Genomic DNA, 18628 nt, shown 5'->3' with positions numbered 1-18628 from the left:
AGGTCTCACCTGTAAAGATAAGGAGAGGAATACACTCTCAGAGCCTGCATGGTGTCATGAGCTGGGCTCATGCTCGATGCAGCTGGAGGACAAGACATCCCTTCTCCTTTTTGTCACAGAGTCTTGATAGAGGCTGAAAGGCCAGAACAAAGTCAGAGTTACACACAGAGAGAGGGAGAGACAGAGAAAGAGATCTTCTATACAGTGGTTCACTCCCCAGATGGCTGCAATGGCTAGGGTTGGGCCAGGCCAAAGCCAGGAGCCAGGAGCCAGGAACTTCTTCTGGGTCTCCCATGTGGGTGGCAGGGGCCCAAGCATTGGGTATCCCCTGCTGCTTTTCCCATGCCATTGGTAGGGAGCTGGATCAGAAGAGGAGCAGCAGGGACCTGAACCAGCACCCGTATGGGGTGCTGGCATCGTAGGCAGCAGCTTTACTGGTATGCCACAATGCTAGCCCCAGAACACACTTGATAGTATGCAGGAACTGCACATTCTAAAATGAGATGCTAGAGAACCCAGGCAAAACCCTCAGAGAGACTCTAAGGTAGGTTTCATAATTCAAAGTAGCCATGTCTTTGAAGACTAGGGATTGAAGAGTTGAAAAGCATTTATTCACTTATGGCTTATATGGTCCTCCCTCCCCAGTTAAGAGGTTCAAGGGAGTCAGTCAGAGAGATTACTGTGTGCATTCTGGAACTTAGAGGACATTGGATCCAGGTATATGGCACATGCCTGAGAACCTAAGGGTGAGTGAGCACTTATGCCTGATATAGCAGAGCATATATGGATATATGATACACACACACACACACAAATATATATATATATATATATATATATATATAGAGAGAGAGAGAGAGAGAGAGAGAGAGAGAGAGAGAGTTGCTCTTGGAGCAGGAATGGCAGTGGCCAAGGGTTTGTGAGTATGTGAGTTTACTCATGGGGCCCACTGGAGAGGGCTCTAGAACCCTCTTGAACAAGGTTGCCTTGGGGTGGGCATTTCATGCAGCAGTTAGGATACTGCTGGAATTAGTGCAAATTCCAGCATCCCATCTTGGAGTGTCTATGTTCAAGTCCCAGTTTTACTTCTGACCCAGCTTTCTATTAACGTATACCCAGGGAGGCATCAGGTAATGGCTCAAGTGGTTGGGTCCCTGCCACCCATGTGAGATGACTGGATTCAGTCTGTTTCCTGATTTTGAAGTGACCCAGCCCTGGCTGTTGTGGGCAATTGAAGAGTGAACCAGCAGATAGAAAATCTCTCTCTGTCTCTGTCTCTCTGCCTTTCAAATACATTAAATAAACCTAAAATGAAAGAGAAAAAAGCTGCAGGTGGTAAGAGTGAGTGGGAGAATATGAAGAGACCCAGCACAAGACACCACGATCCCCAAGTTTCGGAAAGAGGAGTTATGCCAGCTGGGGGTGGGGGGAGATGCTTTGACGCTGCAATTGGAGGTCCTCAGCAGGAGAATCCTGGACAACGATGACAAACGGGCCCTAGGAGGGGAGTCAGTTTTGAATGTTGTCCAAGCCCCTAGTGCAAATTAGATAGCTAAGACTCCCTTAACACCATGCCTTCTCACCTGCTGTCTCCCCATCAGCCAGATTGGGAGGGGTCTGTGACTAGAAGAGAGAGACGGGGAGAGAAATCACAACCGAGAAAGATTCTACCCACTGCAACCTTCCCAGCCTGAAGGGACGCCAAGCTGGGCAGGGCAGAAGCTTACATTTACTGCAGGTAGAGGTTTTTATTATTTCCCAAGGCTGGAAGCTTTTAGAACTGGAATGAGATCCTTCTTGAGATCTGAGCAATCCAGGAACACTAGGAGATTGACTTAAGAAGTTCTTCAGGCAAAAGGAAAGAATGAACTGTGTGGCTGGAAGGCTTGATTAAAATAAAGTTGCTTCAGGATTGCATCCTATTGATGCCATAGGATTAATTCAGTGGCACAGCTGCATGACAGGTGCCTCATGTCATCCTCTGGACAGCTTTTCAGGCAGGTTTCATGTGTGACCAGCCTGCTACAGGTGAGGGAGCTGAGGCCAAATACAACTCAATCAGGGTCAAATGTCAAACAGCTGGAAAGTGTCTTCAGAATTAAAGTTCATGGGGGCTGGCGCTATGGCGTAGAGGGTAGAGTCACTACCTGCAGTGCTGGCATCCCATATGGGCCCCAGTTCAAGTCCCAGCTGCTCCACTTTTGGTCCAGCTCTCTGCTGTGGCCTGGGAGGGCAGTAGAAGATGGCCCAAGTGCTTGGAACCCTGCACCTGTGTGGAGACCCAGAAGAAGCTCCTGGCTCCTGGCTTTGGATCTCTCAGCTCCAACTGATGTGGCCATCTGGGGAGTGAACCAGTGGATGGTAGACCTTTCTCTCTCTCTGTCTCTCTCTCTCTGCCTCTGCCTTTCAAAATAAATAAATATTTAAAAAAACAAAAAGTCTATTTTTTTCCTCTAAAGTCTAAGATCTTAAATATGCTGCCAGACTGACTCTTGGAGTGCCAAACTCCTTTGCAATTAGTCAGATGGCCTTTTTCCTCCCATGGACCCCTACTGCTTCCTCCTTGCAGAAAATAAGCCTGCTTATTTATTTTTGCTCTGCCTTGAGTATTGTATCTATCTCACTGCATATGTGTTGGGGCTTTGGTGTCTTACATCTTAGCTATAACTTCTGTCCTGTTTCTTGAACTAGGTCCACACACATGCTGGCCAGCCCTACTGCCATCTGTTTCCCTACTGCATGCCTTCTTAGCATTTTTGTTTTCGCAAGATTGTTGCTGAGTGGTTACTTCTTATCTCCAACAGTATTTCTGTTTAGCTGATTGAAGATCTCCTTGCCCTTAACTGCTGATTCTGGAGCTCATGTTAACATCATTTATTTGTGATTGGCTAAGCCACCTAGAGCCCAAGAGAAAACAATGATCTCCCATGCCAGAGTAGTATTGAGTTGGTTATGTGAGACCCTTAAGAAAGATGGTGTTGGGGTCGGTGCCGTGGCGTAGCGGGTAAAGCTGCCACTGGTAGTGCCAGCATCCCATATGGGTGCCTGTTTGAGTCCCAGCTGCTCCACTTCCAATCCAGCTCTGTGCTATGGCCCTGGAAAGCAGAAGAAGATGGCCTAAGTGCTTGGGCTTCTGCACGTGCATAGGAGACCCAGAGGAAGCTCGTGGCTCCTGGCTTCAGATTGGCACAGCTCTGGCCTTTGTGGCCAACTGGGGAATGAACCAGGGGATGGAAGACCTCTCTCTCTCTGCCTCTCCTTCTCTCTCTGTGTAACTCTGACTTTCAAATAAATAAATAATCTTTAAAAAAGAGAGAAAGGTGGTGTCATCCAACCCCCCATTCACATGAATGATGTAAGGGGACTGAAATACAAGAAGCTGAAGGAGGAGTCTGAGAGCCTGGGGAAGGATTTGCTTCAAATCCCTTCTGCAGAACCACTTGGATGCCTGGTGCAGTCACAGTCACAGGGCTCTGTTGTTCTGTCTGAAGAAGCAGAGCAGAAAGAGGATTCCAGCCACGTGTCCCCCAGAGGTGGGGAAAGAATGTATGAGACTTAGACCTCCCTGTGGCTCTTGTGGTTCAGATGTGGACTGTGTAGAGGGGAAAGATGAGAGGACTCATTTCAGGGACTGTCCAAGAGCACCTTATATAAGGATAAGGGTGTGGTAATTGGATTCCCAGGACATTTAAGTCCAACCTGAGGCATTCTGTATCATGGGACCTGCCACTGAATAGTCCCAGAAGGGATTCTGAAGTCTACCAGAACATCCCAAGAAAACCAGCATTGAATATCCACCAATATAGAAAGGGTCAAAGATACACATACTCAGAAGAAATCGAAGATCACATCCTGCTTTTCTTACATTTGCCTCTCTCTCCTTCATCTTATCCCTACACACTTGACATTAGCTTCCAGGGAGACAAAGGGATATGGGGAGAAGGGAAGACATTCAAATGGGACCACTGAGGGGAAGGCAACTGAATTTCCTGTTTCCACTGTAGTAGGCCAGGCCAATGCAGGCCTGAGGCAGAGGAATGAGAATCTTTCAATGAGACTTGAAGTTTTGACTTGTCTGAGACTGGGCATTTTGCTTAGTAAAACTTCTCTAGGGAGAAATAGCTAGAGAATTTGTATATTATTTGGGAGTGAAGAGAAAAGTTCTGGGATATGTCTTACAGTTCATTAAGGAATACAAAGAACTAGCCATTGCCAATGACTCTGAATGGGCAGTGATGGAGGGAGAATACATTTGTTTTCTGGTTGTACCTATTTACAGACCTTTTTGGTCAGGGAACCAGTTACACATTTGTATGTGAAAAAGCAGCCCATTCCTATCAACCTTGTGTTTCTCCTTTCCTTACTTGAGTTTTCTTCTTGATACTTAAATCACAGGACTTATTTTACACTTACTTATTTATCTTCCTCTGCTAGAAGATAAGCTCCATGAAAGTTGGGACTTTGCCAATTTAAATTCCTTTGGGTAAATTCCAAGGAGTGGGATGGCTGGGTCGAATGGTAGGGTTATCTTCAGGTTTCTGAGGAATCTCCAGACTGACTTCCATAGTGGCTTGACCAGTTTGCATTCCCACCAACAGTGGGTTAGTGTCCCTTTTTCCCCACATCCTCGCCAGCATCTGTTGTTGGTAGATTTCTACATGTGAGCCATTCTAACCGGGGTGAGGTGAAACCTCATTGTGGTTTTGATTTGCATTTCCCTGATTGCTAGTGACCTTGAACATTTTTTCATGTGCCTGTTGGCCATTTGGATTTCCTCTTTTGAAAAATGTCTATTGAGGTCCTTGGCCCATCTCTTAAGTGGGTTGTTGGTTTTGTTTTTGTGGAGTTTCTTGATCTCTTTGTAGATTCTGGTTATTAACCCTTTATCTGTTGCATAGTTTGCAAATATTTTTTCCCATTCTGTCGGTTGTCTTTTCACTCTCCTGACTGTTTCTTTTGCAGTACAGAAACTTCTCAATTTGATGCAATCCCAATAGTTGATTTTGGCTTTGACTGCCTGTGCCTCCCGGGTCTTTCCCAGAAATTCTTTGCCTGTGCCAATATCTTGAAGGGTTTCTCCAATGTTCTCTAGTAACTTGATGGTGTCAGGTCGTAGATTTAGGTCTTTAATCCATGTTGAGTGGATTTTTGTGTAAGGTGTAAGGTAGGGGTCTTGCTTCATGATTCTGCACGTGGAAATCCAATTTTCCCAGCACCATTTATTGAATAGACTGTCCTTGCTCCAGGAATTAGTTTTAGATCCTTGATCAAATATAAGTTGGCTGTAGATGTTTGGGTTGATTTCTGGTGTTTCAATTCTGTTCCATTGGTCTATCCATCTGTTTCTGTACCAGTACCATGCTGTTTTAATTACAACTGCCCTGTAGTATGTCCTGAAATCTGGTATTGTGATGCCTCCGGCTTTGTTTTTGTTGTACAAGATTGCTTTAACTATTCGAGGTCTCTTGTGCCTCCATATAAATTTCAGCACCATTTTTTCCAGATCTGAGAAGAAGGTCTTCGGTATCTTGATTGGTATTGCATTGAATCTGTAAATTGCTTTTGGGAGAATGGACATTTTGATGATATTGATTCTTCCAATCCATGAGCATGGAAGATTTTTCCATTTCTTGGTATCCTCTTCTATTTCTTTCTTTAAGGATTTGTAATTTTCATCGTAGAGATCTTTAACGTCTTTGGTTAAGTTTATTCCAAGGTATTTGATTGTTTTTGTAGCTATTGTGAATGGGATTGATCTTAGAAGTTCTTCCTCAGCCATGGCATTGTCTGTGTATACAAAGGCTGTTGATTTTTGTGCATTGATTTTATACCCTGCTACTTTGCCAAACTCTTCTATGAGTTCCAATAGTCTCTTAGTAGAGTTCTTTGGGTCCCCTAAATAAAGAATCATGTCATCTGCAAAGAGGGATAGTTTGAGTTCTTCCTTCCCAATTTGTATCCCTTTAATTTCTTTTTCTTGCCTAATAGCTCTGCCTAGAACCTCCAGAACTATATTGAATAGCAGTGGTGAGAGTGGGCATCCCTGTCTGGTTCCAGATCTCAGTGGAAATGCTTCCAACTTTTCCCCATTCAATAGGATGTTGGCTGTGGGTTTTTCATAGATTGCTTTGATTGTATTGAGGAATGTTCCTTCCAAACCCAGTTTGCTTAGAGTTTTCATCAAGAACGGGTGTTGTATTTTATCAAATGCTTTCTCGGCATCTATTGAGATAATCATATGGTTTTTCTTCTGCAGTCTGTTAATGTGGTGTATCACATTGATTGTCTTGCGCACATTAAACCATCCCTGCATACCAGGGATAAATCCCACTTGGTCTGGGTGGATGATCTTTCTGATGTGTTGTTGCATTCTATTGGCGAGAATTTTATTGAGGATTTTTGCATCTATGTTCATCAGGGATATTGGTCTGTAATTCTCTTTCAGTGCTGCATCTTTCTCTGGCTTAGGAATTAAGGTGATGCTGGCTTCATAGAAAGAATTTGGGAGGACTGCCTCTTCTTCGATTGTTCTGAATAGTTTGAGAAGAATTGGAGTTAGTTCTTCTTTAAACGTCTGGTAGAATTCAGCAGTGAATCCATCTGGTCCTGGGCTTTTCTTTGTTGGGAGGGCCTTTATTACTGTTTCAATTTCTGTCTCAGTTATGGGTCTGTTTAGGTTTTCGATGTCTTCCTGGTTCAATTTAGGCAGGTTGCAGCTCAATTCACAATAGCTAAGACCTGGAACCAACCTAAATGCCCATCAACGATAGACTGGATAAAGAAATTATGGGATATGTACTCTTTAGAATACTATACCGCAGTAAGAAACAACGAAATCCAGTCATTTGCAACAAAATGGAGGAATCTGGAACACATCATGCTGAGTGAAATAAGCCAGTCCCAAAGGGACAAATACCATATGTTCTCCCTGATCGGTGACGACTGACTGAACACCAAGAGGGAAACCTGTTGGAGTGAGGTGGACACTATGGGAAATGGTGGCTTGATCAGCATAGCCCTGACTGTTAATGAACAACTTAATACATTATCCCTCTTAGTAGTTTTTTTATCTGTTCTACTTAATATGACTGGTTTAGATCTGTAATTGATGCACAGTTATTCTTAAGTGTTGAAAATTAACTGAAATGTGATCCCTGTTGAACATGGTAGTGGGAATGGGAGAGGGAAGAGATGTATAATTTGGGACATGCTCAGGCTGACTTGCCCCAAGTGGTGGAGTTGGAAGCATACCAGGGGATTCCAATTCAATCCCATCGAGGTGGCATGTACCAATGCCATCTCACTGTTCCAGGTGATCAATTTCAGTTCACAGTTGGTCATGGTGAAGGGACTGGGAGTCAAAGGGAGCACTTAGACAAGTCTAGTACCTGCTAACGCTAACTGATGGAGTAAATAAAGGGGAGAGTGATCCAACATGGGAAGTGAGATACTCAGCAGACTCATAGAATGGCAGATGTCCTAAATAGCACTCTGGCCTCAGAATCAGCCCTAAAGGCATTCGGAGCTGGCTGAAAAGCTCATGAGAGTATTTCAGGCATGGAAAGCCAAGACACTCTGGCAAAAGATCTCTGCGAGTGAGATCCCAGTGGAAAGAACAGGTCATCAAAGAAGGAGGTACCTTTCTCTGAAGGGAGGAGAGAACCTCCACTTTGACTATGACCTTGTCTAAACAAGATAAGAGTCGGAGAACTCAGAGGGCTTCCATAGCCTTGGAAACTCATGACTAGAGCATAGGGAGATTACTGATGCCATAGACAGGAGTGTCAATTGGTAAAGTCAACAACAGGAGTCACTGTGCACTTACTCCTCATGTAGGATCTCTATCCTTAATGTGCTGTACATCGAGATTTAATGCTATAACGAGTACTCAAACAATATATTTCACTTTGTGTTTCTATGGGGGTGCAAACTGTTGAAATCCTTACTTAATGCATACTAAACTGATCCTCTGTAAAAAAAAAAAAAAGAAATTATCAATTCCCAACTTGACTCTCACTGGGATTAAACATGACAATAGGTCTGCTCTGATTTCATCATCATTTAAAAAAATCATCTATTATTTTTCACTTTATGTTTCTGTGTGGGAGCAAACTGTTGAAATCCATACTTAATGTATACTAAGCTGATCTTCTGTATATTAAGATAATCGAAAATGAATCTTGATGTGAATGGAAGGGGAGAGGGAGTGGGAAAGGGGAGGGTTGTGGGTGGGAGGGACGGTATGGGGGGGAAGCCATTGTAATCCATAAGTCGTACTTTGGAAAATTATATGCATTAAATAAAAGTTTAAAAAAAAAAAAAGTTGGGACTTTGATCTGTTTTGTTCTCTGCTGTAACCCCAGTTCCTAGAATACAGCCTGGCACATGTGGGTGCTCAGTACACATCTGTGGAATTGAAAAGGTAGGGGGAAATGAAGCAAGAAAGGAAAAGAAGAAAAGGAAGAAAGGACGAAAGGACTGCTACTCAGCCAACAGGCATTTATTGAGACCCTGTTATTTTGCCAGGCATTAATGCTAAGCTCTGGGGTAAGAAACATAATTCACATCAAAGTCTTTGTACAAAAGGAACTCAACTCTTCATAGTGGAAGTGAAGATATTCAGCTTTGGTGGCGAAGGGTGTGATGAGTCCCATGATGGAAAGGTCAGGACACTGTGAGGGGCACCTGTGCTGAAGTGAATTGGAGGATGGCTTCCCTTGAAGCTAAAGGAACAATCTCTTAGTGGAATCTGGAAATATACAACTTAGGTTTCAATAGTGAGAAAATCAATTTCCTACTCCAGTGGTATCTGAGGAGGCCTGGTGGGGCCATAGAGTATCTAGATCGACAAGACAGCAATAGTTCACGCCATTGGGGTTTTTCTGATTGTCTTAGTGTAAGTTGTTATGGGTAATAGAATTTTTATTTTGGTATTTTATTTGGATTTTATTTAGTTACTATGAATTCTAAGCAAGTTAAAATCATCAGAAGTACTTTTGTCATTGTGTCTTCAATTGGTAAAACCCCTTGTCCAAGGATCCTCACTATACTGCCAAAGGACCTGCCACAATCATCTTTGTTACCTTACTTTGGTTTGACTTATATTAAAGTGAGAACCATTGAACAGGTAAGGAAAGACCATTCCTGATTCAACATGCATTTGATCCCATGAACTTAGAAAGGTTAAGTGCAGGGCACATGTGATGCCGTGTCATGGAAGGAAAAACACTCTGATACAAAGAGGAATAAAGAAAATCATAAACAATTTTATTAAGCATATTTTTTCTTGTATAACTAATGTGTCAGTGCCAAGGCTATTTTAGAACTAGCAAGACAACATAGATGAGTAGAATGGTTACTTGTAACAGCATCAGAGTCATTTTGGATTTTAAAATGACAAATAAACAAATAAAAAGTATATCAGCATTCATTTTTATGAATAGGTTAAACTTGTAGCTAAACTAAGAAAAAAGAGGTGATATACATTAATGAAATCAGAAATGAAAGAGGAGACATTACAACAGATAACACAGAAGTACTAAAGATCATGAGACTATTGTGAACAACAAATTGGAGAACCTAGAAGAAACAGCAAATAGAGAACTAGTTCCAAAAACCACGTACCCGGCCAGCGCCGCGGCTCACTAGGCTAATCCTCCGCCTTGTGGCGCCGGCACACCGGGTTTTAGTCCCGGTCGGGGTGCCAGATTCTGTCCCGGTTGCCCCTCTTCCAGGCCAGCTCTCTGCTGTGGCCAGGGAGTGCAGTGGAGGATGGCCCAAGGCCTTGGGCCCTGCACCTCATGGGAGACCAGGATAAGTACCTGGCTCCTGCCATCGGATCAGCGCGGTGCGCTGGCCGCAGCGCGCCAGCCGTGGCAGCCATTGGAGGGTGAACCAATGGCAAAGTAAGACCTTTCTCTCTGTCTCTCTCTCTCACTGTCCACTCTGCCTGTCAAAAAAAAAAAAAAAAAAAAAAAAAAATCAAAAACCACGTACCCGACCAAGACTGAATCATGAAGGAATTGGAAATCTGAACAGACCAATAATGAGTAATGAGATTGGATTTGTAAGAGTCTCCTACCAAAGAAAAGCCCAGGATCAGATGGTTCCACAGCAGATTTCTACCAAACGTTTAAAGAACTAATACTGATTCTTCTCGAAGCTTTCCAAAAGACTTGAAGACAAGCAAATACTTCTAAACTCATTTTAAGAGACCGGTATAATCCTGATTCCAAAGCCAAACAAAGACACCACAAGAAAACTATAGGCCAATATCACTAGTGGATATAGATAAAAGAATTCTCAACAAAATACTGGCAAACTGTATTCAACAATACATTAAGGGGCCGGCGCCGTGGCTTACTTGGCTAATCCTCTGCCTGCGGTGCTGGCATCCCATATGGGTGCCAAGTTCTAGTCCCAGTTGCTCCTCTTCCAGTCCAGCTCTCTGCTGTGGCCCAGGAAGGCAGTGGAGGATGGCCAAAGTACTTGGGCCCCTGCACCCATGTGGGAGACTAGGAGGAAGCACCTGGCTCCTGGCTTCGGATCAGCATAGCTCCGGTCATAGTGGCCATTTGGGGAGTGAACCAACAGAAGGAAGACCTTTCTCTCTATCTCTCTCTCTCACACTGTGTAACTCTATCTGTAAAATAAAAAAATAAATAAAAAATACATTAAAAAGATCGAACACCAAAATTAGATGGGAATTATGCTGGCGTACAGGTTTGGTTCAAAAATACAAATCATGGGCCAGCGCTGGGCATAGTGGGTAAAGCTGCCACCTGCAGTGATGGCATCCCATATGGGCGCTGGTTCAAGTCCTGGCTGCTCCACTTCCCATCCAGCTCTATGCTATGGCTTGGAAAGCTAGTAAAAGATGGCCCAAGTCCTTGGGTCCCTGCCAAATGGGAGACCCAGAGGAAGCTCCTGGTTCCTGGCTTCAGATCGGTGCAGCTCCAGCCATTGCAGCCATTTGGGGAGTGAACCATTGAATGGAAGACTTCTCTCTCTCTTCCTCTCTCTCTCTCTCTCTTACTCTCTCTCTCTCTCCTTCTTTCTCTGTGTAACTCTGACTTTAAAGTAAATAAATAAATCTTATAAAAATGCAAATCAATAAATGTGATACACAGTTATATATGTGATACACATTTATATATGTGATACACATATATTAATGGAATGAAGGACAAAAACCTTTGATCATCTCAATTGATGGAGAAAAAGCATTTGACAAAATTCAACATTATTTCTTGATAAAAACTCTCAACAAATTAGTTATAGAAGAAATGTTTCTGCATAACAAATGTGGTGTATGACAAGGCCAAAACTAATACTCAGTTTCAGTAGTGAGAAGTTGAAGACTTTTCTTTCAGGATAAGAAATAAAATAAGGATACTGCTTCTATTACTTCTGTTCAACACAATACTAGAAGTCTAGCTAGAGCATTTAGGCAAGAAAGAGAAATAAAAGTCATTCAGATAGTAAAAGATGATGTGAAATTGTATCTGTTTGCTGATGACATGATTTTACATATAGAAAATCCTACACTCCACTAGAAAGCTCCAAAAATTGGTAAACAAATTAAGTTGCAGGATATAAAATCTATTTACAAAAACTTTTATTTTACCTGTACACTAACAGTGAATACTCTGAAAAATAAATTAACAAAACAATTTCATTTACAAGAGCATTAAAAAAATTCAAGAATAATTTTAACCAAGGAAGTAAAATATCTGTACACTGAAATGTGTAAAACATTCATAAATGAATTTAAAATGACACAGATAAATGGAAAGATTATGTGTCTATGCATCGAAAGAATTAATATTATTAAAATGTTCATACTATCCAGTTATCTTAAGATTTTACTGCAATCCCTATCAAAATTGCAATGTCATTCTTTCTTTTCTTTTTTTTAAGATTTATTTATTTGAAAGGCAGAGCTACAGAGTGGCAGAGGTACAGAGAGAGAGAGAAAAAGAGAGAGAGGTCTTCCACCCGCTGGTTCACTCACTGCCCGGATGGCCACAATGGCTGGTATTGTGCCAATCTTAAGTCAGGAGCCAGGAGCCAGGAGCTTCTTCTGGGTCTCCCACATGGGTGCAGGAGCCCAAGGACTTGAGCCATCTACTGATTTCCCAGGCCATAACAGAGAGCTGGATCGGAAGAGGAGCAGCCGGGACTCGAACTGGTGCCCATATGGGATGCTGGCACTGTAGGTGGCGGCTTTACCCCCTATACCACAGTGCCGGCCCTGACCAGTATACTCTTACAAATGCTTCTTGCAGTCATATCTAAGTACCTCGAAGGGGGCATACAGATCAAATTTTTATAAATGAAATTCAAGTGCCATGGTAGGACTACTGCTTATGCCAGGGGGAAGGCAGATGTTTGGGGATAATGAACAGCTGGACCAGGCGTTCCTCTTGGCTTTCTGTCTTCCTGTCTCTGAGCTTGGAGCTGCATCCACTCCTGGATCTACGTTGGTATGTCTTTCCCAATACCAACACAATCCGATCTGCCTTTCCCATGGCAGAAATTCTGCAGAAGTTTTGGTCCATGGAGGGTACTTCCTTTGTGTTCTGTTGTGTCTGTGAGTTTGTGTATTCTAGCAGGTATCTCCTCTGTCATTTCTAGGGATGTGGGACAGGAACAGGAGCTCACCATCCGCCATTTGGATCTCCTCACTCTCCTTTGCTCCACTTTACATCAGTAGTCAGACCTTAATGTAATTCTTAGAGAAAGTAAAGTTTAATTTGTCATGTATATTAATTTGCTTGAGCAGGTGTAACTGTTATGTTGAACAGATGGGACTTAAATGGTGCAATCATACACACACACACACACACACACACACGTCTATATTTTTTTGCCTTTACCACCTATTTATCCTGCTTTCAGAGCTGGTTCTTTCTTCACGCTTGGATAAAATCTTATGCAAGTTTGATAATTTTTATGGCACTCTCAGGCAATAAAAAGTCTATTGGTCACATTTTGATCATTAAAATATATCATAAAAATGATGAATTTCATTTAAGGTTAAAGTTTTTCTCCTCCTCCAGCTGTAGCCTGATCCAGACTGAGGAAATTTACAAATGGAAGTGGGGCAGAAGGGCTGGGGGGAGGTTGGTGGGTTTTCTGTCTCTTCACATGCTCTTTTCTTTGCTTCCCACAGACAACTGGACAACTGGCACTTTTGGGATTATTTGATTAGTATTAATTACTTCACAAAGACTGTTTTTGTGACAAGAAATGGTTTTGTTATCTGAGAGTGATAAGAAACACAACATTTGTTCAGGATTTATTTGTTCTTTGAAGTCAGGAAAAAACTATCCCATAAAAGCTTGCTTGAAAGGTAGTGGTGAGAAACAATGGAATTATTTTTCTGACTGCACTCTCTGAGTCCCAGTTACTCGAATCAATGGTGCTTACGTTCGTGGATGCTGTTCTGGTATCCTTTGTGTGTAGCTATCTACACACAAAGAGTCTGAATACAACCAGAGTTAACCTCCATGTGGAAGCAGAGCCAGGCTTTCCACTACTACTCAGCACTACTGCTGAGAAATAGGAATGTCATTCATGGTGATTTTTGAAGATAGAAACTTTTCTCCAAGTTTTAATTCTACCTGTTGATGATGATGAAGATGGTTTTTTGGAGGGGGCAGTGTGCAGAAAAGCTTTGCTTGGCTGGGGAAGTTTAGCAGGCTAACATGACAAGACTGTGCCTTAGGACTGAAAGAGAAGTTGTGACTGAGGATCTCAGCTGATAGATACCACATTTTCCTTTATTCCAGAATGAGGTGCCACATCCCTCATGTGCAACCTGCAAAACATTTGAGTCCCTTGGTCTCTTATTTACTCTGAAAATCTAGAAACAAGACAAAACGAGAATTGGAAATGAAGAGACCCGCCTCAGAGCACCAGCAATGCAGAGTCCTCTGGAGGTGGCATGCATGTTGTGGATCCCACCCCCAGGTGGGGGGTGTGCCCCTCACTCCAAATCTTAGAGTGGGGCCCCCAGCACACCTCCTAGGGAACTGGATAAGAGTTCTCTGGAGGTTGGGGTACTTGAGGGACTGAGATCTCATTCGTGCTTGACAGAAGACTGCACACTGGGGGCTCCAGAAGCTGCCTGTGGCATAAGGGGAGAGCCTTGGCTTGGGAGGTACCTACCTGCAACTCCTTCAGCATGGGCTGGGGAAGTGTGCCTTCTGGGGACCCAGGCTTAGCTGGGAACTGTCTGTAGTGAACCTCGCCAAGAGAGATTCTGCCAGGGAGTGAGCCATCTCAGCAGAAAGAGGCTCTACCCAGATTGTGTGTCTACTGGGCTTTCTTAACTGTAGCACCCATGGGAAGGGTTCATCCTGGAAGAGTAACAATTGGGACTTTAAAAAATTGGTGCTCAGAAAAACAGAGAATAAAGATGGTATTATGAAATGAGTTTCCTGTAACATTAGGTATTTTTTATATTACCATTTGACTCAAGCTAGATTTTATTATGCAAATTAAATGGAAATTTTAGTGATTATCCTGTGAGTTTGTGCTGTGTTAATTTAGCTCCTTCACATACTAAATTGCCAATCTCCACTTTGTGATATATATATCTATAGCTACACACACACACACACGCACATGGTTGGGGGGGGGAGGCAGAGAGAGGGAAGGAGAGAGAGGGAGAGAGCGAGTCCTAGAAGACTTTTAAACATATGAAGTGCTTTTATGAATTACTTGCCTTTATCTCAGGCTATGAACATTTTTCAACCAAAGTGATTTTTCACGTTAAGATGATGTGGATTAGGCTTGCCTACATGCAGTGGAAGCCACAAATCAACAGAGGCTATTCACATAGGTTTCATCCTTTCATGTGGAAGTATGGGGGATAGCATGCTAAGACTGGTATGATCGCACAGACTGCCCGAGCCCTACTCCTTCCAGCTTTTGGCTCTGGGATCCCTTGGGTAGGGCTCATGATTGCTGCTGGAAACCAGTGACTATGTTCAGGTTTGATGCGATAGGAAAAGAAAACATTTTCCTGGAGGTTTTATCCACTTACACTCCATTGTCCAAAATGAATCACTGGTCATATCTAAACACAAGGGAGGTGGCAAAATATGGTTTGCAATGCCATGTGCTCAGCTAAAAGGAGAGGCTTCCATCATGGATGAAGAAAGCAGGTCTAATATTGAGGGATAACATTTGTCTCTGACACAGGAAACACACAGGTTAGGAGTGGACTGTGGAGTCACACAGCTTCTCTGATTCTTGGCTCTGCCAGTTACTAGGTTGTAACTTTGGTTGAGTCTTCAAAACTTGCATTTTTTAAAATTTTTTTATTTTTGACAAGCAGAGTGGACAGTGAGAGAGAGAGTTATAGAGAACATGTCTTTTTTTTTTTTTAAGATTTATTTCTTTATTTGAGAGGCAGAGTTACAGAGGCAGAGGCAGAGACAGAGAGAAAGTCTTCCATCCACTGGTTCACTCCCCAGATGGCTGCAACGGCTGGAGCTGTGCCGATCCGAAGCCAGGAGCCAGGAGCTTCTTCCTGATCTCCCATGTGGGTGCAGGGGCCCAAGCACTTGAGCCATCTTCTACTGCTTTCCCAGGCTACAGCAGAGCGCTTGGTCAGAAATGGAACAGCCGGGACTTGAACTGGTGCCCATATGAGATGCCAGCACTGTAGGCGGCAGCTTTACCCGCTACACTGCAGTGCTGGCCCGCTTTCCATGTCTTTATTTCCTTCCCTGTAGTGACAATACAATTGTCATGAGTGTTTACTATGAAGATCTTTAGAACAGTGTCTGGCTATGTGCTATGGTTCTTGCCACCAGCCCCAGGGTTTCCTGTAACTCATGGATCTATAGGGAGGGCAGCCTCAAGTTTGTTAACCACTCAAGCCCCAGAGCCTAGTATGATGCCTGGTGCTTTGTAATTACGGAGACATAGATGAATGAATGGGTCAGACTGCATGAGTTTTAAATCACAGAGCTTCCACTTTCTGGTTGGTTTACCTGGACATTATTTGATCTCTGCTTCAGTTTTCCCTTCTTTAATATGGACATAACACTAGGTGTTCTTCTTTTGCTCTCTGGGTCTACTCTCCAACCCTGCCAAGGAAGCTGACGTCTACAGATTTCAGCTCTGACTTCTCATCTGGACTGGCCCTTGGGAAGCCTGGCAGGTGATCAGAGGTGGAAGGAGAATGAGCTAGTTCATTTATTCCTGTGGCTTCCACCCTGCAGAGCCATGATTTGACAGTGACTGAGTGTCTGTTCTGAAAGTTATTATGAGGTGGCTCTCTTTTCACAGCTGTAGGTGATTCTGAGTTTCAGCATTTGCTCTCTGCTATTTCTGTCATCAGGGGCTTTCAATATCATTTGTTGGTAACTCTTTTTAAAATTACATTTTTATTATTTTTGTATATTTGAGAGGGGAGAGGGAGAAAGAGCACTCACATGTATTGGTTTACTCATCAGATGCCTTCAACAGTTGGAGCTGGTCAGGAGCTGGAGCTAGGAGTTGGGAACCCAAGCCAGGTCTCCCAGGTGATGTCACTGAATGCAATCACTTGAGCCATCACCACCCCTCCCATGGTCTGCATCAGCAGGAAGCTGGAGTCAGGAGTTGGAGCCAAGAATTGACCCCAGGCTCTCCAGTGTAGGACATAGGTGTCTTCATGGCTAGGCTAAGAGCCTGCCTTCTTTATTGATTTTCCTCTTGCTTGCCGCACTTTTATAAATAGACCCTTCATTAAATTTTCCTCAGTTCTCCATTTGTTTGTTGTTTTCCTTCTGAAACCATGACTGATCACAATGCTCATAGAGTTGTTCTGAGTGTTCAATGAAATAACACACATAAGAGCTTAATTTAATATCTGGCACAGAATAAACACTAGATGAATTTCAGCTGCATGACTGTGTTTTTTACCTCTTGTTATTTTGTGCTTCACAATATCTTTGTTCCATATGATTTTCAAAGAGCTTGTGGTTTTTTGAAGTATTTAACTGCTAAAAATGATCAGAGCGTACCTAAGCTTATTTTTTTTCTTTCAATCTTTTACCTTCAAACAAAATGGTACCTAACATTTTCCCCCATATTTCCTGTCTTTGTTAAAATATGAATATGAGCCCATTATAGTGTTCCCTGCTATGGACCTGTGAACTTGGAATTCTGAGAAGAAGGGCAGTTGTGCTAAGGGTATATAGGCCAGTGTTGGGAAATTGGACTTGCCAGCTCCAGATTCAGGAGATTCAGGCCCCAGGGGGAAATGGTGAGAGAGCCATCAAGTAGACCAGGGAATCAGGACCAGAGAATGTAGCCAAAGTTGATTTGAGCATAGTAGGTTTTGAGTGTTTGATTTTGAACTTTGTTTTTAGAAACAGAAAATCTAGAGGGCATTAATATGTTCTGGGGTTTCCCTGGGTGTTGGGGGCAAATAGTCTTTGGGTGCAGGGGAACTAATGTATGCTTCTCACGATGAGTTCTAATTCTCTGCTCTGACCTGCCGAATTCATGATCCTGTAGAGTTTTGTATGACACAAGAGCTGCATGCTTAGCATCTAGTTTTGTTCCTAAGATCCCCTAGATGCTCCCCATGATGCTTCTGAAATTGGTGCAACTACACCATATGATTTGCAGATTTTACCATACTGATCCTTGCTTGATATCTCAGTGATTTATCCTCTGTGTTAGGGACTAGATGATGATGGTAACAGTGAGGATGGTGGTGGTATCTGAAAGCCTTCAAAAATGATTGCTACAAGCATTCTCTTGCTTAGGGAAGTTAAAATATACCAACTCTGAGAATGATAAAGAAGAAAATAGAAAGTAGGTAGACTTGGTATTTAGTTGCATACAGTACTTTCCATTGCATAGATACAAACAATTTGATTTTTATTTTCCAACAATATAGCAAGGAATCACCATTTGTACCTATTTATAATGAAGGAGTTGATAGATGAGATGTTTCTTATTTTTAAAAGTCATCTGGGGTCAATAATTAAAACCAATACAATTCAGTAAAAATATATTTTAATAACTGACCATTGTTGGCAACTTCTTTCCTTATATGTGGCTTCTGTTTCTCTAGATTTGGATATCAGAAACACATGAACAGATGTCACAAGTTTGTTTAAACACTGAATTGGCTGAAATAAAGAGTAAAGCCTTATTAAATGAGGAAACATTATGCTCTGGGATTATTGGAAGGTATTCTTTTTTTAAAAAGTGCTTGTTTATTTATTTATTTGAAAGGCAGACTGACAGAGAAGGAGAGACAGAGAAAATGAGATCTTTCATCCACTGGTTCACTCCTCAAGGGGCCACATAGGCCAGGGCTGGGCCAAGCCAAAGCCAAGAGCCTGAAACTCCATCCAGGTCTCCCATGTGGGTAGCAGTGGCCCAACTATGTGTGCCATCTTTCACTGCTTTTCCAGGCACATTAGCAGGGAGCTGGATTGGAAGTGGAGCAGCTGGGACCAGAACCACCATTCCAATATAGAATGCTGGCTTCACAGGTGGTGGCTTAACCTACTGTGCCACAGTGCTATCCCCTTAAAGGTATTCTTAATATTTTCTTTTGATTATAGGATATACACATGTAGCATGGGATTTGTAGAAACAGGAAGGAGTT

The 18628-nt window shown here is 42.7% G+C and overlaps 1 protein-coding gene across 12 annotated transcripts in view; it reads left to right on the top strand.

The window, feature by feature from the left end:
- CFAP95 (cilia and flagella associated protein 95) overlaps positions 1-18628 on the top strand; it is a 126943-nt gene that overhangs the window by 31789 nt on the left and 76526 nt on the right. For 10 of the 12 annotated variants that reach the window (XM_002708236.6, XM_051846483.3, XM_017341723.4 and 7 more), the window contains exon 3: positions 18086-18204. In XM_002708236.6, the coding sequence (XP_002708282.3) occupies positions 18086-18204 (119 nt within the window). Of the gene's footprint in view, positions 1-13793; positions 14498-16472; positions 16594-18085; positions 18205-18628 lie in introns of those variants that run through there. The other 2 variants (XR_016237022.1, XM_089336906.1) reach the window with 2 other exon arrangements.

This window comes from Oryctolagus cuniculus, chromosome 1 (genome assembly GCF_051225735.1).
Source record: "Oryctolagus cuniculus isolate XC-2025 breed Fujian yellow rabbit chromosome 1, ASM5122573v1, whole genome shotgun sequence".
Classification (NCBI taxonomy): Eukaryota; Metazoa; Chordata; class Mammalia; order Lagomorpha; family Leporidae; genus Oryctolagus; species Oryctolagus cuniculus.
Note: the sequence above shows the minus strand (reverse complement) of the source record. Positions and strands in the feature narration are given on the sequence as shown.